The following is a 23,805-nucleotide window of genomic DNA, read 5'->3' as shown; positions in this document are numbered from 1 at the left end:
GAGACTTGGGGTTGTTGTTGTTTAACTCCAGGAACACGATGTACTGTGATGGGATCCTCTTCTTCTACTTTTCTATTATATGACTTTATTGGACAGTGCGAGTGTTCCGATTTTAGCATATCTTATGCCTTGATTAATAAAACCACCTTATGTAATAAAAAATTATCATAAATAATGCATTCGACACAAACATTGAAATTAAAAAAAAAGTTATATATGTCTACATCATAAATCAAATTACATTACATTGCAACAACTGAACATAAATCTCCAAAACGTAAAAGTAGCAAATTGAAAAGACAAACAAAACTAAAAAATGTAAAGAATTATTCTTCAATGTCTTAAACCCATGTCTTAGATGAGTCCGTCATCATTCTACCAAACAAATCTACATATAAAATAGATTTAAAAATTGCACATAGTTTGTGACAAAAGAAAAATTGATGTGGGGTATCTTAATTATCAAAGTCATTATCTTAATGATCAAAGTCATTATATTTGAAATTAAAAAAAAAATTGCACATAGTTTGTGACAAAAGAAAGATATAATGAAATATGACAAACTTTTAGTGTGTGAAAGAAGAAATAATTTTACTCAAACAATGTATTAATCTGCGTACATAAACAAATAGATCAAAACATCATTTTATGTTAGATGGAAGGAATATTATTTGATACATCACATATGAGATTACGATTGATTTTAAATTACGTCGGACAATTTTTTAATAACGATATCTCCATCATATCTGCAGATTATGGAAAAATAATTATTTCTAATATTCTTTTTAAAATAAAGTTGCAAATAATATTTGATGAAATTACTTACCAATAAAAAATCTAAGAACACATCTTAGTCCTTCTGCAAAAGAAAAAATACAAAGAAAATGGTGAAAATATAACATACAGTGCAATATCTAAAAATATTACATTGAAATGATATTGAAAAAGAAAAGTTTCCAACTTTAAAGATTAAGATGATGGAATAGAAAGTTTCGAACACTATATAAATTTCAGACGTATGATCCTACACATTTCAACCACAACAATTAGAAACACAATAGCTACACAAAAAGGATATTCACAGACCAAATTAAAATTCTTACCATATGACCAAAGATATCAAAGTACATGTCTCACATAAACCAAAAGTGCTATACAAAATAAAAATAAAAATAAAAATCAATCAATCATAAGTGAGATAAGTGAGATCTTTGCAATTTTCATATGCATCCCAGCTACCATATATATATATATATATATATTCACAGACCAAATTAAAATTCTTACCATATGACCAAAGATATCAAAGTACATGTCTCACATAAACCAAAAGTGCTATACAAAATAAAAATAAAAATCAATCAATCATAAGTGAGATAAGTGAGATCTGTGCAATTTTCATATGCATCCCAGCTACCATATATATATATATATAGGGGGCTGCTAACTTAGACCCAGTTGGGTCTAAGTTAGCAAGGTGCATCTTTTCAGTTGGACAAAAATACCCATTTTTTTAATTTTTGAAAGAATAGAGCAACAGGGGCATTTCTGTAATTTACCCAACAATACACGCGCCCCCAACTTCTTTTCCCACCCCCCCAGGACACGTGGCAGCGTGTGATTGCACAAAATCCGCGCGCGTGCATCACACGCGCCGACAGGCGCGCGTGGGTGGAAGGATGACGCGGAGAGAGAAAACTTTTTGAAAAGGCAGGCCACGTGTCACACAATGGTTGGCTGCGTTAATTTTTTTCCATTTAATACTTTAAACTCGATTATTTCGTCGTAAATTAATTTTTTATTTTTTATTTTTTATACCAAAATTCATAATTTTTTTTTCTCTACAAATAGAGACTTGGTTCGTTTGATTTGGACACAGAAAAAAAAACCCAATTTTTCACTACCTTAATCTCATTTTTCACTACCTTACATCAACTCACTGAAACCATTCTACCAGGAAAATGGTTTCAGAGTACAAATCTCTGAAACCATTCTACAAGCTAAATGGTTTCAGAAGCAAATAACTAATAATCAACTTACTGAAACCATTCTACCAGCAAAATGGTTTCAGATTACAACTCTCTGAAACCATTGTACCAGATAAATGGTTTCAGAAGCAAACACAATTAATAAATTACTCACTGAAACCATTCTACCAGTAAAATAGTTTCAGAATACAACTATGTGCAACCATTCTACAAGCTAAATGGTTTCAGAAGCAAATAACTAATAATCAACTTACTGAAACCATTCTACCAGCAAAATGGTTTCAGATTACAACTCTCTGAAACCATTGTACCAGATAAATGGTTTCAGAAGCAAACACAATTAATAAATTACTCATTGAAACCATTCTACCAGTAAAATGGTTTCAGAATACAACTATGTGCAACCATTCTACCAGTAAAATAGTTTCAGAAGCAAACATTAGTTTTTAATTACCGTTTTATCTCATTTAATTAACTAAAAATAGTTTCAGGTCTCCAAAAATTTCATAAAATATACCAAAAGTTCCAGAATATTATCTACTATTTTCCTGGTATAATGGTTTCAGTGAGTTGGTTGAGTGGTGCGTGTTAAATTACAACACACAAGTAACGTATTTAGTAGACAAAAAATGAGATTAAGGTAGTGAAAAATTGCGTTTTTTTTTCGGTGTCCAAATCAAACGAACCAAGTCTCTATTTGTAGACAAAAAAAAATTATGAATTTTGGTATAAAAATAAAAAAATAAAAAATTAATTTACAACGAAATAATTGAGTTCAAAGTATTAAATGAACAAAAATCACGCCCAGCCAACCATTGTCTGACACGTGTCCTACTTTTAAAAAGCAAATTTTTCTCTCTCCAGGTTGTAATCCAGTGTGGCGCAGGCGCTGGAATTTGATGGATCAGGATGATCTGGGCTGTCTGATTGATCAGACAGTCTTGATGAGATCAGATCTTGGCTGTCTGATGGAAATCAACGGTCTGTAACCATGGTCCTTCGGTACGCGCGCGACACTGGATCCGCGTCTATTAATGGTTTCAGAAGGTGGGGGCGCGTGTACTGTTGGGTAAAATTACAGAAATGCCCCTGTTGCTCTATTCTTTCAAAAATTAAAAGAATGGGTATTTTGGTCCAATTGAAAAGGTGCACCTTGCTAACTTAGACCTAACTAGGGTCTAAGTTAGAAAACCCCATATATATGGGGTTTTCTAACTTAGACCCTAGTTAGGTCTAAGTTAGCAAGGTGCACCTTTTCAATTGGACCAAAATACCCATTCTTTTTAATTAATTAACCAAAATACCCATTAATAGACGCGGATCCAGTGTCGCGCGCGTACCGAAGGACCATGGTTACAGACCGTTGATTTCCATCAGACAGCCAAGATCTGATCTCATCAAGACTGTCTGATCAATCCGACAGCCCAGATCATCCTGATCCATCAGATTCCAGCGCGTGCGCCACACTGGATTACACCCTGGAGAGAGAAAAATTTGCTTTTTAAAAGTAGGACACGTGTCACACAATGGTTGGCTGGACGTGATTTTTGTTCATTTAATACTTTGAACTCAATTATTTCGTTGTAAATTAATTATTTTTTTTTTTTTATACCAAAATTCATAATTTTTTTTTTCTACAAATAGAGACTTGGTTCGTTTGATTTGGACACCGAAAAAAAAATGCAATTTTTCACTACCTTAATCTCATTTTTTGTCTACTAAATACGTTACTTGTGTGTTGTAATTTAACACGCACCACTCAACAAACTCACTGAAACCATTATACCAGGAAAATAGTAGATAATATTCTGGAACTTTTGGTATACTTTATGAAATTTTTGGAGACCTGAAACTATTTTTAGTTAATTAAATGAGATAAAACGGTAATTAAAAACTAATGTTTGCTTCTGAAACCATTTTACTGGTAGAATGGTTGCACATAGTTGTATTCTGAAACCATTTTACTGGTAGAATGGTTTCAATGAGTAATTTATTAATTGTGTTTTCTTCTGAAACCATTTATCTGGTACAATGGTTTCAGAGAGTTGTAATCTGAAACCATTTTGCTGGTAGAATGGTTTCAGTAAGTTGATTATTAGTTATTTGCTTCTGAAACCATTTAGCTTGTAGAATGGTTGCACATAGTTGTACTCTGAAACTATTTTACTGGTAGAATGGTTTCAGTGAGTAATTTATTAATTGTGTTTGCTTCTGAAACCATTTTGCTGGTAGAATGGTTTCAGTAAGTTGATTCTTAGTTATTTGCTTCTGAAACCATTTAGCTGGTAGAATGGTTTCAGAGATTTGTACTCTGAAACCATTTTCCTGGTAGAATGGTTTCAGTGAGTTGATGTAAGGTAGTGAAAAATGAGATTAAGGTAGTGAAAAATTGGGTTTTTTTTTTCTGTGTCCAAATCAAACGAACCAAGTCTCTATTTGTAGAGAAAAAAAAATTATGAATTTTGGTATAAAAAAAAAAATAAAAAATTAATTTACAACGAAATAATTGAGTTCAAAGTATTAAATGGAAAAAAATCACGCCCAGCCAATCAGACAGCGACACGTGTCCTGCTTTTAAAAAGTAGATTCTTCTCTCTCCAGTGTGTAATCCAGTGTGGTGCACGCGCTGGAATCTGATGGATTCGGATGATCTGGGCTGTCTGATTGATCAGACAGTCTTGATGAGATCAGATCTTGGCTGTCTGATGGAAATCAACGGCCTGTAACCATGGTCCTGCGGTACGCGCGCGACAATGGATCCGCGTCCATTGATGGTAATTTGGTTAATTAATTAAAAAGAATGGGTATTTTGGTCCAACTGAAAAGGTGCACCTTGCTAACTTAGACCCAACTGGGTCTAAGTTAGCAGCCCCCTATATATATATATATATATATATATATATATATATATTTGAGTCAGGATCCGTTGACACCAACTAGTTTGACACCAAATGTTACACCTCTCAATAACGTTTTAACCGATATAAATTTTATAAAATCCACCGTTGGATTGAAAGTTTACATCATATAGATCATTTGTGTAAAATTTCAAATAAATCCAAAATCATTTGATATGTTATTGAGATACATCAAAATTATCTCAATAACATATCAAATGATTTTGGATTTATTTGAAATTTTACACAAATGATCTATATGATGTAAACTTTCAATCCAACGGTGGATTTTATAAAATTTATATCGGTTAAAACGTTATTGAGAGGTGTAACATTTGGTGTCAAACTAGTTGGTGTCAACGGATCCTGACTCTATATATATATATATATATATAAAATAAGTGAGTAATATGAATTTACGATAGAGAAATCATTTACCATCCCAAGCTTTTACTAATCCCTTAATTTTCGAAATTGCCTTAATTTATGAGGTTCATTCTATATTTAACATTTCCGAAAATATATTGCATTACCATATTTTCCAACTATTTTAAATATACTACGGTCAATAAATATATACTACTACGGTCAATTTTTTTTTAATGTATTCAGAAAAAGAAATTAGTGTTGCTATAATTATTTATAAAAAATATTTTGATTTAATGTACCTATAGTCTTTTAAAAAATAAAATTATTAAAAAGCTTTTATTTAAATATAAAAATTAAAAATCTTTTCCTTACAATATAAAAAAATCATTTAGATAAATATTTCTTTTAATTAGTTTTTTATTTTATGTCAAAGATTAATACAAAATTATTTAGAGGATTTTATTTTATTCTTTGAATTCGAATTTACTATAATTATAGAGATTGATATTTCCATTTTTATTAAACAAAACGTGTGGCTAATTTACGCCCAAATAAATATATTTCAATTTAATTTTTTTTATTTGCTGGAAAAAATGAGCTAGTAAACATTTATTAGAATTAGAATTCTTTGAATTGTTGCCTTATATGATTTTAATTCATTCTATTTTATTGATGAGTGAATCAATTAATTAATATCAATCAATTAATTGATATTATGAATATAGAAATGAAAAATGTATTTGCATTAAAAATATGCTAAAAATGTATTTTCTTTAATTGGTTTAATAATCGTATTAAAAGAAATTAATAGAAAATATGCTAAAAATATATTTGTAGTACAAATAAGCTAGTGCAACATAATGAATTAATGATATATATATATATATATATATATATATGGTAGTGCCAAAATAGCCTGTAGTACAATTTTTTTTTGTTGCATTATAAATAAGTATAGTTTTTTTTTTTTGTGTATGTCAATTTTCATGACTTGTTATTTGGTCTATTTATAAAATAAAAAAAATACAGCATGTTTTAAAATAATAAAATAAGGTTCTTTATTTATTTTTTTTTAAAAAAAAGTTCCTTATGTTTGAAAGCTTTGAAATTCGTCCAAAAAAGAAATTTAGAATTTTAATTTGAAATACAAATAAATTTGAAAATTGGAAGGAAAAGGCATATGAGGCGTGACCCAAATACTCTATGTTTCTAGAATTAATTACTTATTATTAGACATGAGTACAAAAAGAGAATGCATCAATTATATTTCAAAATTATAGAAGGCCATTTGTGTAGAGATAATTTGAAATTATTGGCAATTATTATAGACAAATGAATTAATTGTCAAATGCATCAGAGAATAGAATGCATGAGAAGCAAGTATATTATAGGAGAGAGAAAGATGAATAGATCTGACTTTATTCATATGATAGATTATAAATTATAGATGGATTATCTTATGCATTTTTAAAATTAAACCATATAAAGAAATTCTTAAGTAAGTCCCCATCTAAGTATTAAAATAAAACCATAAGAATTAAGAGTATTGTTTTTACATTTTAAAAATAATTATTACAAATAATTATTATAATTATTATATCGAGATTAATACAAATAAATTGAGAGTATTGTATTAAATTTGTTGATAATTGAGATTAAAACAAATATAATAATTATAGAGATTAAAACAAATAATTATTATATTAAATTTGTTGATAATTGAGAGTATTGTTTTTACATTTTAACCTTTAAGAATTAAGAAACGCAAGTATAATAATTGACATGTAACTCAGGTATAACCGTATAAGACCACATTCTTAACAAAATTTCTCTTTAGTTTAAACTATAACTATAATACATTTTAAATATTTATAATAATTTACAGAAAAAAAAATTATAATAATTTAAAAATCATATTTTTTTTATTTGTTAGTAAAAATAAATAAGTGTAAGCACATTGTAAATTCTCAAGTTTTGTGTTAATGCAATTTTCTTTTTCTTGCTTAAGGCTCACAATGTGCCTAAGCATTAGTATAGATTTCTCCTTCATCGCTCTCACCGAAGTTCCTTCCTTGGTTCATCGCTCTCTGACCCATTGCTTTCATTTCATTCGATTCAACATCGCTCAGAGACTCAATCACATTAAATGAATATCACATTTGACAAAAATAATTCGTGACTAACTTAATAGCAGTAACTGATGATACTACCTTAATTTTTTTTTTTTGATAAGAATGATACTACCTTAATTAGTTACCTTGTTTGTCTTGATTTTAAATAATTGTACATGATTTCCTACATTTGATAATTGCAGATGATTTAACCTTTTATATGCCTAATTGATTTCCCGGATATTGATTTCCTACATTTTTATGCTTCCTACATTTTTTTATTGGAGTGTGTTAGAGGGTGTGACCGTAGCATTAATTAATATTTGACAACAAATGTGGTTTAGTTTTTTTTTTTTATAGGCAAAATCAAAATAAGATGCAGGAAGAGGTACTTCAACCCATTACAACAAATGATTAACAATGAAGACAACTAATATGATTATTACACTATCAAGCAAAAGAATAAACATTATTAGCATCCAAATTAAGAAGTTAATTTGAGGCCCCACAAAATGTGCTCAATATTCTTGCATTCTCCCATGAAAACAACTTTGTTTCTCGTGTTCCATATCTTTCTTTATGATCACATTCCTGAAAAATAGAAGAAGAGAGAATGATCAACAAAATAATAGAATAAAGAAGAAAAAGTTGAAGAAAATTATAAAGACAACAAATATGATTGATAAAAGAGAGAATAAATTAAAAATTCAAGTAATTCAAGTAAATAAATAACAATGAAAATAACTAAGAGAAATAACCAAAAGAAAAGATTTGAAAAATTGTGAGTTGTAGTATTCACACAAAGATCATATATATACAGAGAAAAAAATGGAGATATGAATAATTTTGTCTTTAATATGAAATTAAAATCATTAATAACAAATATGACCAATTAGTCAAAATAATAAATTACATGATTCATCAACAATCAAAAACATTCATATATTATCACATCTTTTTCAAAAAAGAAAATTCCATGATTCTTTTTTTTTTTTTTGGTCAAGCCATGATTCATTTTAAAAAAATATAAAATATTATTTTCACGTTTTTTCATTTTGTTTAAATCATTTCATCCACAAAAAAAAATAAATAAATAAAAATTGGTTTTTAAAATTATTTGAAGTTAGTCAAAAAATAAAATATTTGAAGTTGAAATAATAATAAATGAAATATTTTTATTATTATTTTTAAATCGAATATTTTAATTAATTAGAATTATTTCATTATGAATTATTTCCTTTTTAAGTAGGCAATTTAATATAAGGCATATTTCATTCCTTTTTGAAATAAGGCATATTAGAATATTACTGTTTTAAAAAAAAGAATATAAGGCATATTCCATTTTATTATAAAAAATTGAATGTTTATGGAAAAAATTGGACAGCACGGGGGAATGTTTATGGAAAAAATTGGACAGCTATTATTTTTCAAAATAATTATGGTCATTTTTTCAAAGTAATTGGACAGCTATTGAATTTGAATGTATATCAACATTAAATGTGAGGAATGAGGTTGAATGAGGAGAGGAGAGAGAAAGACAAATAAGTCTGGCTTATTACATATTATAGATTTCCACAAAACCTGATGATATAATATAACTTAAGTGATCATTACTTCATGGAAGATTGTTTTTACATATAACTTTATATAGCTAGCAGATCTAACAATTATCATCTTTTAGTTTGCATAGATATAATAACTTTATATAAATTAAGTGATCATTACTTCATGGAAGATTGTTGTTATCAACTTCTTCTTTGACGAAGCGCTTCCAAAACCAATGTTTGCCCCATATGACGTGCATTGACTCCAAAGCAATTCCTTTTGTCTCAGGCAAGAAGAAAATAATAAATAGAGTCATCAATTTAACCCAAAATGCATAGAATAAGAAAGCACCAAACTTAAAGTGGCAAAACATTGTCAAGAATGTTTGTGATAACACAAATAAGGTTATGAATTGCACACCAACAGCTATGCTCTGTCCAGTTGTTCTAATTTTTAAGGGAAAAATTTCACTTGGAATTAGCCAAGTGAGTGGGCCCCAGGACATACCAAAACCTGCAGCATAGAAACACAGAAACACCAATACTAATATTGCATTGGCCTTTGATATGTTCTTTGTACCATCAACACCAGTCACCAAAGCTAGCACTGCAGACACTGCAATCTTTCAAAGTAAAACACCAATTTTATTATTAGTACCATACCAATATCACTTATATATAGTAAACTTTGAAAATTTAGAGACGGAAAAAAGACAAAATTTGTGTCTAAGTGTTATTTATAGAGACGTCAAATTTGATCATCAATCTAATAAATAAATAAATTATGATTGGTTTATTTGCTTACCAAACAAAAAAGCATTAGAATGCCACCTGTAATGAACAAGAATCTTCGACCAAACCGATCAACAAAAGCAGCAGATACCAGGATAGAGGCAAGGTTGACAAGTCCAAGTATTATGGCACAAAGTAAAGCGCCACTGTTTCCCAAACCAACAGATTGAAAGAGGTTAGGTGAATAGAAAGCGACAATGTTGATTCCTGTGAGTTGTTGGAAGAACGGGATTGCAAATGCCATGACCAAATGAGGTCGATAATTTCTCTCAAATATGGTCATAAACGGCTCTTGTTGCACTGATTTTGCAATTTCTGTCCACTTAATCAATTCTTCTAACTCAGGTTCAATATCAATGGAGAATCCTCTTATTTTATGCAATGCTTTTCTGGCTTGGTCTATATTTCCATGTTTGACTAAACTGTTAGGTGTGTCGGTTATGAAAAAAGCTCCAATTGTCATCACAGCTGCAGGAACCACTGCTAGTCCAAGAGAGAGTCGCCAACCCCACGTGTGCTTAGCAGTAATGTAATTTATGCAAACTGCTGCAACCACACCTATTCCAATAAATAATTGGAAGCCTGAGTTGAAAGCTCCTCGCCATTTTGGTGGAGCAATTTCAGAAAGGTATAGTGGTGTGGCCTTTTCAATTTCAATCAGATAATACAATTAGTAATCAATTTTTAAATAAAGAATCAATAAATCAATTTGTGCCGCAACTTACTTACCTGACTAGTGAAACCGATCCCAAAACCAAGAAGGATTCGGCCGAATATGAGCATAGCAATATTTTTAGAACCTCCATTGATGGCGGCACCAACGAGAAAGATGGCACCACCCAATATAATGGTGTTTCTTCGACCCATAGCTGTAGTGACTTTACTAGCTGCAAGTGATGACACTAAAGCAGCTAGATACAGAGAAGAGGTAAATAATGTCAACATTTGATTGTCATACACACAATACATGTTTACTTGGGTACCAACTACATTTCTTCTTAGAATGTCAGGGAAGAATTTTTTGAGAAATGGCACCATTGTTGTGACACCTCCTGAATTTGATAACATTTTTCATTAGTAAAAATGGTCAACATTATAATTTTGGTTCTTCTTCTCGTGTAAATTTGGAAGATAAAATGTAAATATAATGGATAAACTATAAATTATATAGAGACATGTTATGTAGATATCAAAATCCATAGATTAATAAAATTACAACAAACAGAAGATTATAAGAATTTCAAGAAAGAAAGAGTAAGAGAAAAAACCTGAAATCCCAACATCATATCCAAAAATGAGTCCACTGGATGCAGCAACGATACAAGTAATGATAACTGAGAGTGTTATCTTTCCATCAAAGCCATTGGAAGGTGCATCAATGGCAAATCCTCCACCGGCCATTTTGAACTTTGTCTTGTTTGTGGATATGCTTACTACTTGTATGTATATAGCTTAAGGATTAAGAGTTATTTAAAAACTAAAAAAAAAAAGTTAAAAACTAAAGTAATGGAAGCCTTACTTTTGCTACATTTTTGTTTGGTATAGTCGAATTAGGATATTATTTGTAGTTGTGAGCTAATAGTCTAACACCATTAACTTCTTACCTAACATTTTCTTCAAAACTATAAGACTTCTCTTATAGTATATGTGAAGAGCTAGCCCATCGTGACTTTTTTTGTTCGTTGCATTAATTTGCAAAACTTGAAAGGATAATGACAGCTCCATCTTGTTTGTTTGCAAATATAATTTCAATAATGTGGGTTGTATGTCTATGACAGATTTGGATCATTTACTGGGTCACAAGATGGTATTGTACCATGGGCGGACCCATGTTGTGTAGCCTAGTGTTGCTATTGCCACACCAATATTTGTAATTTTTTTTTTTATATAAGAAATCTAAGTAAAGTTTACCTATATATGTATACGGTTGATAATATAAAGTTTACCTAAAAAATTAATAATGATAGACAAAAAAAAAATTTCATTTTTTCTTCCCTCTCATTCTCAATCACGTTTCTTTTTCTCCATCCCCATAGCCATCAAATATCAATTTTGTTTTCTTCGAATTCTTCCCAAAATCTTTCAAATATCAATTTTGAGTTCGTACGATTTGATAACTGAAGTCAAAAGCGCGTGAGTCAAACTTGGCCACGTCAGAGTTGAAAGGAAGAACGCGCAGCTGAGTGGAGGAAAGATAGTCTGACTATTTCCTAGTGTAGCACGGTACTATCATTGTATTGACTACTTGGCGAATACTCTTGGGTAATTGGGCTGTACTTTCTCCACTAATTGACAAGGCCCAAATCCCAATGCTGATACTTTTATAAAAGGGCCTCTTGACCTAATCATTTGTACTGTTGAGAGTCGTCGATCCATTTGAAGAGAAGACGCAACTATGAGATCTGATAACCGGTGTCTCGCCGCCGTCGTCTAGAGGTTTATATTTCACTATGTTGGATGAATCTTCTTCTATGGTTGTATCGGTTACTATGAGCTGACTCTCCAATTGTTGGAATTATGTGAAGTTTAATTGATATTGATGTTAATCTTGTGATGTGATGTGATGTGTGTTTGCTTATAAGTTATTTGTCGTAAGTTCAACCGGTATAAACTAATTTATCAGCTGTCAGCTCTTTCTTTTTTACCAAACATATATATCTTTGATATATTTGATGACAAAATTTAATTACTTGGCTAGACTAGTATCATAAAATTATTTAAGTGTTATTGTGGTAAACTTTATACAACATCTAGCTAAATAAACACTCAGTGTTGATTTTGAAGAACTTCTCTTTTAGCATAGTAACGCCAATACCAGTGTTTACACCATATGTCATAGATTGAATCCAAATGAAGTCCTTTGGTTTCAGGCAAGAAGAGCATAATAAAGAGGGTCATGACTACTATCCAAGTACCATGGAACAAGAAAGCACCAAACTTCAAGTGACATAACATTGTCAAGAATGTTTGAGATAACAAAAATATTGTTAAGAATTGCACTGCAACAGCGATGCTTTGTCCAGTTGTTCTGATTTTCAAAGGAAAAATTTCACTTGGAATTATCCACAAAAGAGGACCCCATGACCAACCAAAACCTGCAGAGTAGAAACTCATTAGCACCAATAACAATGCAGCATTCCCCTTCGATATGCTACTTGTTCCGTGAACACCAGTCGCCTTTGCCATCACAAAAGCCACCGCAATCTACACAGTCATAGATAAAACATATTAGTATCATAATAAAATTGATGCTTAGTATGTATGTATGAATATGATAATACTATCACGTCATTAGAAATAACAGAATTAGCGATATAAATTACAGAAAGAATCTCTCTTTTCTTAACTTAATTTTAGTGACGAGAGAATTAAAGATAGAATGAGGAGTTAAAGTTAAGCTTACTTGACTGATAAGCATCTGAATGCCACCCGCTATAAACAAAACTCTTCGACCAACCCGATCAACAATGCTAGAGAAGATGATGATTGCAAAAATGTTAACAAATCCAAGTATAATGTTAGCAAACAAAGCTGCTTTGTGGCCAAAACCCATAGATTGAAAAAGGTTAGGCGCGTAGAATGCAACCATGTTGATCCCTGTAAGTTGTTGAAAAAGCGGAATGACAATTGCTATCACCAAGTGAGGTCGATATTGTCTCTCAAATATGGTCACGAAAGGCTCTTGCTTCATAGATTTTGCATGTTGTGATTGTCTCACAAGTTCTTCCAACTCGGGTTCAACATTGGTTGAGCCTCTCACTTTATGCAAAGCTTCTCTGGCTTGATCTATCTTCCCACGCTCCACCAAACTGTTTGGTGTGTCACATATAATGAAGGCACCGATTGTGATCATTGTTGCTGGAACCACAGCTAAGCCTAGCGAGATTCGCCAACCCGATGGGTGATTTGCGGTGACATAGTTTATGCACCCCGCAACCAGCACACCAATTTGTATGAAGAATTGAAAACTTGTGCTTAATGCTCCTCGCCATTTTGGTGGAGCAATTTCCGAAAGGTACAATGGAGTAGCCTTAAATCAATTGCAACATTTCAATAATGCTTAAATACTTAACATCGAAGTTTTTGAAATTGTAGGCATCGATAAAATGTCAAATTAATCTCTAAAATTGAACATTGTCAATCAATGTAGCCAGTATGTTAATTAATTCTATCAAAAATTGGATATCTTGCAATCCAGATTCATCAATTGAATTGATTTACATATGACTAAATTGATCGACAATCTTCAATTTCATAACTAATTTGTTAAAATTCTACAACTTGAAGATCAAAATGGCAATTGAGTCATAAAATATAACTTGAAATAACTCACTTGATTAGTGAAACCAATTCCAAAGCCAAGAAGAATACGACCAATAATGAGCATAGCGATATTTTGAGCACCTCCATTAATGGCACCACCCAGAAGAAAGATGACACCACCCAACAAGATGGTGTTTTTACGGCCCAACGACGATGTGACTTGACTAGCTACTAGAGAAGTTACTAACCCAGCTAGATACAGAGACGACGTAAATAATGTTAACATTTGACTATCGTACACGCAATATGTGTTTTGTTCGGCGCTTGCCGCCTTTTTTAGGATATCTGGAAAGAATTTCTGGAGAAATGGCATCATCGTAGTAACACCTCCTAAAATTGTAACATTTTCCATCATGAATTGAATTGGTTAGATTATTTATCCAATTCAATTGACACCGTCAAAACTTATAGAATTATGTTAAGAAGGGAAACATTTACATAAAAAAAATAGAGCAAAAACCTGAAATTCCGAGGTCATATCCAAAAATAAGTCCACTAGATGCAGCAACAATGCAAGTGATGACAACTGTGAGTGTTATCTTGCTCTCGATGGTAGTGACCGATGCTTCAAGTTCGAATCCCGACCCACCAGCCATATTGAACCTTCTATGACGACGATCTCTCCTATTGAACCTTCTATCCCGACCCACCACCGATGTTATCAATAATGCTGCTTCTAACAATCTGCAAAGATGTTCATTGTAACTTTGTAAGTAAATGGCATGACAAATTGCCATACATAAAAAGTTGTTACAAATTTTTTTGCAATGGAAAACGTTTTTTAATTAACAACCAAAAGATAAAATATAGGTGCAAATTGTATATAAAATAGAAAAGAAAGACCTAATTCTGTTTTTTACGTGCGCCGTATATTATATGACTGAGATAGCATGTAAATATGTAACTTTTAGCTTCCTATTCATTAACATGCAACCGAATGATAGTTGTTGAAAGAGAAAAAATAGTGACATGAGATGGTGAAACCGTGTGGTGTGTTTCATCTACATGTATAACGAAATCATTTTATATAGTTTAAAGACATTAAAGCCAAATAATCACAAAAATAATTGTAATGATATCTTACTCTTAATGACACGATATTCTTCGAATTAACACGATATACTATTTGACTTTCAACAGAAAATACAATGGTGAATACACCAATATTCTACAGTTTAGTTGAGTACTAATATAACAAGTGCAGGCAAAATTGTAAAATTGGAAAGCGAACCAACTCTCTTTTTCCAGAAGGGTAACTTTGGCGAAGAGCGTGATATGGAAGTGATTCTATTATATCCAATGATGACTTGTATTTTACCAAAGGCCTGCTTAGATGAGGTGCAACAACTTCAACGAAAGTTCATTTGGGGAGATCATGATAATGTGCGTAAATATCATGTCGTGAGTTGGGACATTGTAACAAAACCGAAATGGCTTAGTGGCTTGGGTTTGATGCAGCTGGACATAATGAACAAAGCATGTATATTGAAGTTGAATAGGAAATTACAAGATGGCTCACGAGTTTTCAAGTGCGAGGTTGGTGTTGGGAAAATATAAAAGAGGAGGAGATGAAAGTGGTTGTAGCTAGAGTGGAGGACTCTTACCTTTGAAAGAGTATTGTTAAATTGTGGCCAAAATCAGATGAGTGCAGCTATTGGTCTGTTGGTGATGGTAAAAGTGTTCGATTTGGTCAGAACGTTTGGATAGAGAAAGGACTTCGGCTTAGTGAGATGAATGTGCAATTTTCTCCTAACCTTAACAACACAAAAGTAGTTGACATGGTTGATATTTTTGGTTGTTGGAACTGGGAGGAAATGGCAGGTTGGTAACCCTCTTACATTCTGGACAAAATCGCTGCTATTTCGACACTAGATGAGAGCGTTGGAACTGATTTAAGGTATTGTATGGATGATGCAGACGACAAATTTTCTATTACTAAAATGTGTCATTATTTGTGTGCTTTTGAAGCTAAATATCATACAGAAACTTAGACTTAAATATGGAAGCTCAAAATGCCGGAGAGAGTGTGCTACTTCGTCGGGTTAATGAATCATGGCAGGCTGTTAACGAATGTCAGAAAACACATGATGGGGCTGAGATCAAAGTTATGTTGTTATTGTGGAAATGTTTCGGAAACATAATGAGAGTGTTAACAGACCATTTCTTCCTGTACAATTTGTTTTGAGGAGATTGAGCGAGTATTATGTTGCAGAAAAAGATTTTAATAATAATAATGAGATGCAACAACGAGTGTGCTGGCCTATATTAAATGGAAGCGCCCTCCTGATGGTGGTTGGGTGAGATTAAACACAGATGGGTCGTGTAGGGACGGTGGTTAAATAGGATATGGAGGAATTATTCGAGGTGGCGAAGGAGAATGGTTGGGAGGATTTTCCGAATTTATTGGTAAAGGGAGTGCTTATGTTGCGGAATTGTGAGGAGTGCTTGAAGGCCTTAAGATAGCGAGATGGCTAAACTTTAAACAAGTGGAGTTACATGTAGATTCTATGATTGTCGTTCAAGCAATAAATTCTACAGGTAGTGGTAGCATGAGTGGTAGATCCTCTTTGAAATGATTTTAGGCTCCTTCAACTCGAATGGCAGGTGGTTGTTACTTGTTAGACACTCTTATCGTGAAGCTAACCAATGTGCTGACGCGTCAGCTAACTATGGTTGTACTAGGGTAGCTGGCTGCAAAAAATATTATATATGTTTGTCCAAGTGCGTTTATCAACTTGCAAAAAATATTAATTTTGTTGTAATTTCCTTCCTAAGTGTCATTAGCCCCTCTTGTTATCAAAAAAAGAAGGAAATAGAAGAAGGAAAAACAAAAACGAAAACTAACCTGTCTTAACAAACGCTTTGACTTTTATCATATTCTTCAATTTTTGTTTAAATTATGCCTCACCCTTGTCTTCAGTTTCTTTGTTTTTATGAGAACCTGGCTCGTCTTCAAACGCGAAACAGTAGCTATGTTTGATTATGCGGCAAAAATGAGGAAACGCGCATTGCATTCACCGTGGTTTATAGAAGCTTTACTATTAATCTTCTGTGGCAATGAGGTTTTTCATCATAAGTTTGAAGTGTAAAACGCTAAAGCAAACACATACTTACTACTGAAGTCACTAACAAATATTCTCAAATGCATCAAACCTCATGAAGAAAACTATGAAATACAACAATTCGTTTTTTTAAGAACCCCAAAAAATATAAAAGAAACGTAAAGGAAAAAAGGAGATACCGATACATAAAAGAAACTGGCAGAAAGATTAAAAACAAAAAGGGGTTACTTTGTTTTGTAACGCGTTTTTGTATGGGGTTGTTCAAAATTGTAGGAGAAGAGAGATAAAAACATGGGTCCAAAATTTGTCTTGTGGTGATCCGATATATTGGTCATCAACTTTTTGACCACTCCATTGACATACAAGAAAATTAAATTAAATAAAATAGATTATAGGGTATTTGATTTCTTCTTTATTTTATAAAGAAAAAATCATATTGGAATGAATCTGACTAATATTTCATTACATGATTAGTAATCAGATATAATCCTCACTCTTATTTTTTTTGGGTGAAAATTACTATTAATCTTTTCTAATCAAAGGACGTGTGTTATGGGATGGGCTCACGGACCACAAACACTTTTTTTTTTTTAAAGATAATGAGAAAGGTATGTTTTGACATAGTATGAGTTAAAATTTCACGTTGAATGAAAGAGTTGATGTTGATACAGTCTAAAATTTCACGTTAATGTACTGATACAGTCTAATAAAGCTCCCCATCAAAGCCCGATAGTATGCACATGAGGAAGATTACTAAAGCATGTTTAAGAGTTTTAAATTTATTTGAAAATGTTGGGATCAAAGTGTTATAACTTATAGTGTGATAACATCACTAACCAAACATTTCTATGATAATAACAAACTTAACTAGCATATTGACCTTGCCAAACGCAGTTTACATTACTTGCTTGTGTCGACTAACACCTAAAAATGGCATTGTTTTGAGCAAAGAGGGTATTTGTTATACCTGTAATTATTTTACGTTTTTATCAAAATTATGGTAAATTTGTGTTCACTCAAAATGCAATAGAAGATTTCAAATTGTGTTCATTTAAAGCAAACAAGTAATCAAGATGTACCAAAGAAAAAATGAGTTTAACTAAGTTGGCAAAACATTGCATTATATATGCACGGGGCCGGAGTTCGAACCCCGGTCATCTCCCTTATCGGTGGAATTTTCAGCCACTATGTTAAAAAAGCAAACAAGTAATGGAGTAAACAGTCCAAATCACTTCATTAAGCAAACCCAGAAGAAAACACAGGATTATGGACAAACAACCAATTAGCAATAATCCTTTTGGTCAAGATATTAATCAACGAACCTAAAAGGCAAATTCCCAAAACCCAGAAATAAAAGGTCAAATAATATTAATAACACATCCCCACTAAAAATTAATTAAAACCAAAATTAGACCTAACAAATTATACCAATGCAATGCTGCTCTCGCCACCCGGCGGCTTCCGTACACCACCTAGATAGTCTCTAGACTCCGCCTTCCCATCAGCAAAGATGTTACTCCCACTTATCTCTCGGAGTTTCGCCCCACTCAATGATTTCTCAGCAGACAAAGGTGGAGCGTCGCCCTTAAATATGTTGTTTCCTGAAAGATCTGCAAATTTCTGATTAAGAATCTTCTTTGCTGTCTTCATTACAGGTTCCCCTGTACCAGCACCTTGATCTCCATCAACCTAACCAAGATAACAACACAAGACATAGTATATTATTAAAAATACACAAAAAATCGACAAATGCTACATCAAAGGATCACTTATAAGCATTATGCATGAACTATTTTGATATAAAACGTTCATGCCATGATGTAATAACTACGGTTCTGTTTCTGATAAAATCATAACATGTGCATTGTGTTTGGCTACGGGTTATTGAAGTATGATCGAAATCTTAAAATTGATGGTGACTGAGAGATCAAAATTTGAAAGTATTCACCCAAAACAATTCAGGTTAACAACTTATAGTGGTGCATACATGGCTATCTCCAATGCCTATGCTTCCTTTCAACTCGAGTATCCGAGGAGTTATTGGCCGGGGTTTGATTTCGGGTGGTGGAGCAAATATGTCATGACCACTAAGCTCCTTGCACTTTGCATCAGAAAGCTGCTTGTTCAACTTATTGTCTTCACTCTCCATAGTTCCGCTGAGCTCACGCTGTTTGGCCACCTCAGGCAATGAAGCAGGCTTTTTGGGTGAAACGCTCTCTTCCTCGCCAAAGGAGATATGACTGATTCCCGCAATAGCTTGCTTCAAATTTCAACGACAGACAATAAAAGCACAAGTTAGCGGAGATCAATTGCAAAACTATGAGCATGATAAATTCAATAAGTAAAAGTATCTGTCTTTTCGTATAGAAACAATACCTGGTACAAGCGAATTCCAGTTTTATTTGCAGAAGGGTTGGCACTGCCATCCTCTGTGGCTTCATCTTCTCCGTTTGCTACAAATATTCCACTCCCGGTAATCTCCTTCATCTTATACTCCGAACAAGGCTTTCTGGAAATTCCAAAGCCAAACAAATTCAGACGCCACATAGAATAAAAGACACAGAGTAAATGATATGAAAAGTGAGCTTGAATGCATCTCACACAAGTCTTCTACAAACACATATTAAAGCTAGAGGTGTACACACACACACACACAAAATGATTGCTAAAGGTGTGAGTTTAAATGTCATTACCTAAATTTCCATACTATTTTTCTTTTATTATTAAGAGTCTATCAGCGAAACTAACACTCAATTAGTGCTGAGAAATGAAGAACAGCGGGTTCGAACCCACGCTCCAGCATGTCAAATGAACAAGCAGCCTTTTAACATGTGAGGTGTACTTCCAAGAGTCATATTACTATTTTTAACCAGCCTAATTCTGTAGTAAATGTGATTTCCCTATTCTGATGGTAAAAACAACTTGTAGTATTCAAGTAACTGAGCTGAACTGAAATAAGATTTAACCATAGATCCGCTTATTGGAATTCAACAACTCAAACAAATCCCTCCTTTTCATATATCTCAGCTTTCTATTTAAGGGTAAATATGACAGAAGCAACATAAACAAGAGCTAATAAATAGTTCAATTTGTCAGTAGAAAAATATGTCCAAAAAAAGAAACAATGCATATTGATGACAGATCAATAACACAAACAAAGTCTGAAACAATAGAAAAAAAAACACACAGACCGTGACAGATATTTTATTTATATTTATTTTATATATAAAAAATAAATAAATATAGCTCCTTTCAATTTTCAAAATTCAAAATTTGAATTAGCTAAAAATAAGGAGAGAGAGCAAAGATTTAGATCTCACCGTTTGTTTAAGCTCTCAACTTCTTCATCTGTCACCTGACCCCCAAAAACCACCTTGCTGATCCCATCCGACGGCTAAAATTCACCAATCCCACAAATTTCAATTACAACACAAACCAAATCAAACCAAAAAAAAAACTCATAACTTTTTTCAATTACCAATCAGCCCCATAAAAAAATCATAAATTTTTCAATTAACTACAAACCCAAGAAAAAGAAATCAATTTTATTCAATTACCGATCAACCCCATAAAAAAATCATATTTTTTTCAATTACCAAACAACCCCAGAAAAAAAAAATTACAATTACCTGGTGAGAACGAGTGGCGGAAGAAGGAGGAGCTGGAGAATCAGCGATTGGAGTTTCCGACCAAGTAAGCAGATCTGCGGTGGAAGTGTGTGGTTTCCTCACCGGAGTGTTCCTCTCCATATTGCTAAACTAATTTCAACCAACAAAATCAAAAAATCATTATTATTACTCTTCATTCATCCTTATTTTATAAAAATAAAGCAAAAAAAAAAAGCAACAAAAGCAAACAATATTAAAATGGAGGAAGGTATACGAGGTTGTTACGTTAAAATCACCGGAATAGAAATGACTAGGATATCCTCACCTTCCGATCTCCGAGGTTTGTTCAACGGTAGAGAAGAGAGTGGGTTTTTAATATTTAAAGAAAGAGCTAAGTTGAGTGGAGTGTGGAGAGAGTAAAGAAAAGAAAAGAAAAGAATAGAAGAATAGAACAAGTAGAAGCTACTCTTCTTCTGTTTCAAATCAAAGCAAACAAATATTGCCAACAACTATATAAATAAATAATAACGTAATTAATTAATGTCTCCGTTACGTTATTAATTTTCCTTCATTGTCATTTTTGAATTTAAAAAACCGTTACTTTAGTATTTTTCGTATATTTTTTTTGCTTGTTTTTAAATTTTGGATTTTTTTTTTTTTTTTTTTGATAAGCTTTAAATTTTGGATTTAGACGGTAAAGCATGTGCGCCGCATGTACCGCCAGGTGTCGGTGGTTATGAGAGAGTATTAGTGTTATTACTTTCTTGCCCTTAACTCAAATGTCAATATTCACCTTTTTTCTTTATTTTTTTTTTCTCTTTCGCTTTTTTTTTTGTTTTACAATAAATGGGAATCGAACCCATGACCTATAACATACTAGCCAAATCCCTCGCCACTAGACCAAACCTAGTGGCTTTCTTTCGCTTTTAATCTTTCCCTTTGTGATTATGGCATTCATTATTTATTTCCCACTAATCTTTCCTTTTGTGATTATGATGATGATAACTCAACATTTTTCTGTCTTAAATTTTGTAAAGATTAACCACATAAGCAAATTTAAAAGAAAAAACAAAAAACCACATCACCTAACTACCTACACTAGAAAAGTGATAAACGTTATATTCAAATAAAAGTGTATGTTTAGGCTAATTGAGCTCTAGTAGAAGTAATATATTAGAGGTTCTGTATCTTTATTGTAAATAAAAAAGACTAAAATATTCGGTTCAAATAGTTAATAAGTTCATAACATTAATGATTTGGGTAAATTCGAGTTTAATTTTTTATCAAACTTTATTTATCTTGCAGACGTATTCTAAATTTCATATTTAAGCCAAAATATTTTGCAAGGACACCGAACCGAAACAAAACAAAAAGAATCAAAAACAAAATATTACATATATTTTCAAGGACTAAAATAAAAAATAAATATTTATAAGGACTAAACCTTAATACTAAATATTACTGAGTCATAAACCTTTTCTAAAGCAAACATTAGTAATCAATTATCATCATACTTAAAAAAGACATGCATACTTGTGGCTAGCTACATGTTTAGCAAGAGGAAAAAAAGAAAGATACTTATGACATGAGCTTGTTGGCAAATGGTGGTACTATTACTAACTAGTGGGTTCTAGGAACAAAGTATACATTCCTTTGATCAGATATCTCGTGACACTCATGTTCAAAAAGTCAAGACTTGCCAACTAATTTGCGACTTTATAAAATTTCATTATTCTTGGCAACAAGGCATTTGATTCTATTCAATCAAGTGAGTTATCTTTTCCCAGAATTACGAGATTGAACTAGAATTCTCTTTTATACATTACTTATATTTGATTGAAACCATTCGTGGGACACAAGCAAAAACCATGAAAAGGTTTCACGTGTGTGTAATGGCCATCTCTCATCATTGTGATTCATAATTATCCTCTTGGTGTTCTCAGAGATGAAAGTTTCCAGAATTGGATTAGATTAGATGCATTCGAATTTTCAGTGCAGTCACTTAATAGCCTTCCGATTGTGATCGGATGGTTTAAATAAATACAGTCAAAAAATACATTTGTTAAATCATGATTGTCTGATCTTGATCGGACAGCCATAAAGTGGTTCAATCCGGATCCGAAAGTTCCCTCTTCACATGTATGTATCCAACTAGTATTCAATCCACCGTCGAATCTGGTTCATATGTCAATTCTGACATCAAGTAGTTTCAGTCCCTACCAATTGCAGTATAGGGATTAGATCGTAATCCTCCTTACTAAATTCAGCCATCAATCACCACTGAATCAATTAATGATCGGTTATAACCAACAAGCTTTGCATTTTACTTTCTTCGACAAAAAATTATTTTTTGTTTGAAGCACGGCAAAAATTTAATTGTACATTGCTAAATATCAAAAATGAAATAAAAAAAACTGTGTCAAAAATAGTTGCAAGGGTATTTTGGTCTCTCAAAATAAAAATGTGGCGATTATGGGAAGATAACGGTACTATCAAATCCAACAATAGTTATCCGTTAGAAAAACGCAAAATCCAACCGGTTTCAAACAGTCACTAATTAAGGGAATATTTCAAAATTTAAAATTCATTTGCGGCTCAATTACGAAAGCAACCTTCCGGAGTTATGATCCAATTTCCCATTTCCAATTACGAAAGCAACTTTCTAGATACGTGCTTATCATAAAAAAAAATAAAAAAAAAATAACTTTCTAGATACGTTTTGGATTGTTTTTTTATAATTTATAAAAAGAAAAAGAAATAATGTTTGGAATTTGGATTAATGGTATGAGATGAAATGCAATATACTTAGATATCAATCACCACTTCAAATATAGGGTTAAATAAATTTTTGGTCTTATAAATATTTTGAAATTTTGTAGTTTTTATAAAAAAATTCAACGGCCGTCCTTACGAATATAATTCAATTGGTAGGAATATTGTAAATTATTGTAGGGATCGAAATTTGAACTTGTACTCCCACTTATTGTAGGTGAAATTCAAACCACTAGGTTAGTTAAAAAAAAAATTCAGTAGTTTTTGGTTTCTTAAATATTTTCCGTCATAACTTTTGGTTCGTAATTATAATTAACTCTTGTGTACTTTCACACG

General features: G+C 32.1%; 3 protein-coding genes across 9 annotated transcripts; all 3 read right to left on the bottom strand.

Annotated features, from left to right (window-relative positions):
• Positions 1-8,937: 8,937 nt before the first annotated feature.
• LOC123896975 (sugar transport protein 5-like) lies at positions 8,938-11,354 on the bottom strand. 3 transcript variants are annotated; one of them, XM_045947448.1, is made up of 5 exons: positions 10,973-11,352; positions 10,434-10,756; positions 9,718-10,347; positions 9,421-9,535; positions 8,938-9,189 (listed from the first exon to the last, which is right to left on the bottom strand). In XM_045947448.1, the coding sequence occupies exons 1-5, from the start codon at positions 11,103-11,105 to the stop codon at positions 9,095-9,097; spliced, it is 1,296 nt and encodes a 431-aa protein (XP_045803404.1). In that variant the 5' UTR covers positions 11,106-11,352; the 3' UTR covers positions 8,938-9,094. The 3 variants fall into 3 exon arrangements, with proteins under 3 accessions (XP_045803404.1, XP_045803403.1, XP_045803402.1); XM_045947447.1 differs by having other exon boundaries at positions 8,938-9,535; positions 10,434-10,615; positions 10,973-11,354; XM_045947446.1 differs by having other exon boundaries at positions 8,938-9,535.
• Positions 11,355-12,337: 983 nt separating this feature from the next.
• LOC123896974 (sugar transport protein 5-like) lies at positions 12,338-17,214 on the bottom strand. Its single transcript, XM_045947445.1, has 5 exons — positions 16,873-17,214; positions 14,488-14,711; positions 14,038-14,357; positions 13,108-13,734; positions 12,338-12,908 (listed from the first exon to the last, which is right to left on the bottom strand). The coding sequence occupies exons 2-5, from the start codon at positions 14,621-14,623 to the stop codon at positions 12,471-12,473; spliced, it is 1,521 nt and encodes a 506-aa protein (XP_045803401.1). The 5' UTR covers positions 14,624-14,711; positions 16,873-17,214; the 3' UTR covers positions 12,338-12,470.
• Positions 17,215-18,296: 1,082 nt separating this feature from the next.
• Positions 18,297-21,301, bottom strand: LOC123896973. 5 transcript variants are annotated; one of them, XM_045947444.1, is made up of 6 exons: positions 21,023-21,301; positions 20,719-20,847; positions 20,410-20,483; positions 19,466-19,598; positions 19,077-19,349; positions 18,297-18,778 (listed from the first exon to the last, which is right to left on the bottom strand). In XM_045947444.1, exons 2-6 carry the CDS (start codon positions 20,836-20,838, stop codon positions 18,512-18,514), a joined length of 867 nt encoding a protein of 288 aa, XP_045803400.1. In that variant the 5' UTR covers positions 20,839-20,847; positions 21,023-21,301; the 3' UTR covers positions 18,297-18,511. The 5 variants fall into 5 exon arrangements, with proteins under 5 accessions (XP_045803400.1, XP_045803398.1, XP_045803399.1 ...); XM_045947442.1 differs by having other exon boundaries at positions 20,719-20,842; positions 21,023-21,186; XM_045947443.1 differs by having other exon boundaries at positions 20,972-21,183.
• Positions 21,302-23,805: the final 2,504 nt, after the last annotated feature.

This window comes from Trifolium pratense, linkage group LG7 (assembly GCF_020283565.1).
Source record: "Trifolium pratense cultivar HEN17-A07 linkage group LG7, ARS_RC_1.1, whole genome shotgun sequence".
In the NCBI taxonomy this organism is placed as follows: Eukaryota; Viridiplantae; Streptophyta; class Magnoliopsida; order Fabales; family Fabaceae; genus Trifolium; species Trifolium pratense.
This window is presented reverse-complemented; position numbering and strand designations above follow the sequence as displayed.

Coding starts and splice junctions, on each gene's coding strand:
- LOC123896973 (XM_045947444.1), bottom strand. CDS start 20,838: ATGGAGAGGAACACTCCGGTGAGGAAACCACACACTTCCACCGCAGAT. Junction 20,484..20,718: donor CCGCCACTCGTTCTCACCAG/GTAATTGTAATT, acceptor GGTGAATTTTAG/CCGTCGGATGGGATCAGCAA. Junction 19,350..19,465: donor CTGGAATTCGCTTGTACCAG/GTATTGTTTCTA, acceptor TGAAATTTGAAG/CAAGCTATTGCGGGAATCAG.
- LOC123896975 (XM_045947446.1), bottom strand. CDS start 11,105: ATGGCCGGTGGAGGATTTGCCATTGATGCACCTTCCAATGGCTTTGAT. Junction 10,348..10,433: donor GGATCGGTTTCACTAGTCAG/GTAAGTAAGTTG, acceptor GAAATTGAAAAG/GCCACACCACTATACCTTTC. Junction 9,536..9,717: donor TTCTAATGCTTTTTTGTTTG/GTAAGCAAATAA, acceptor TTACTTTGAAAG/ATTGCAGTGTCTGCAGTGCT.
- LOC123896974 (XM_045947445.1), bottom strand. CDS start 14,623: ATGGCTGGTGGGTCGGGATTCGAACTTGAAGCATCGGTCACTACCATC. Junction 14,358..14,487: donor ATATGACCTCGGAATTTCAG/GTTTTTGCTCTA, acceptor TTACAATTTTAG/GAGGTGTTACTACGATGATG. Junction 12,909..13,107: donor TTCAGATGCTTATCAGTCAA/GTAAGCTTAACT, acceptor ATGACTGTGTAG/ATTGCGGTGGCTTTTGTGAT.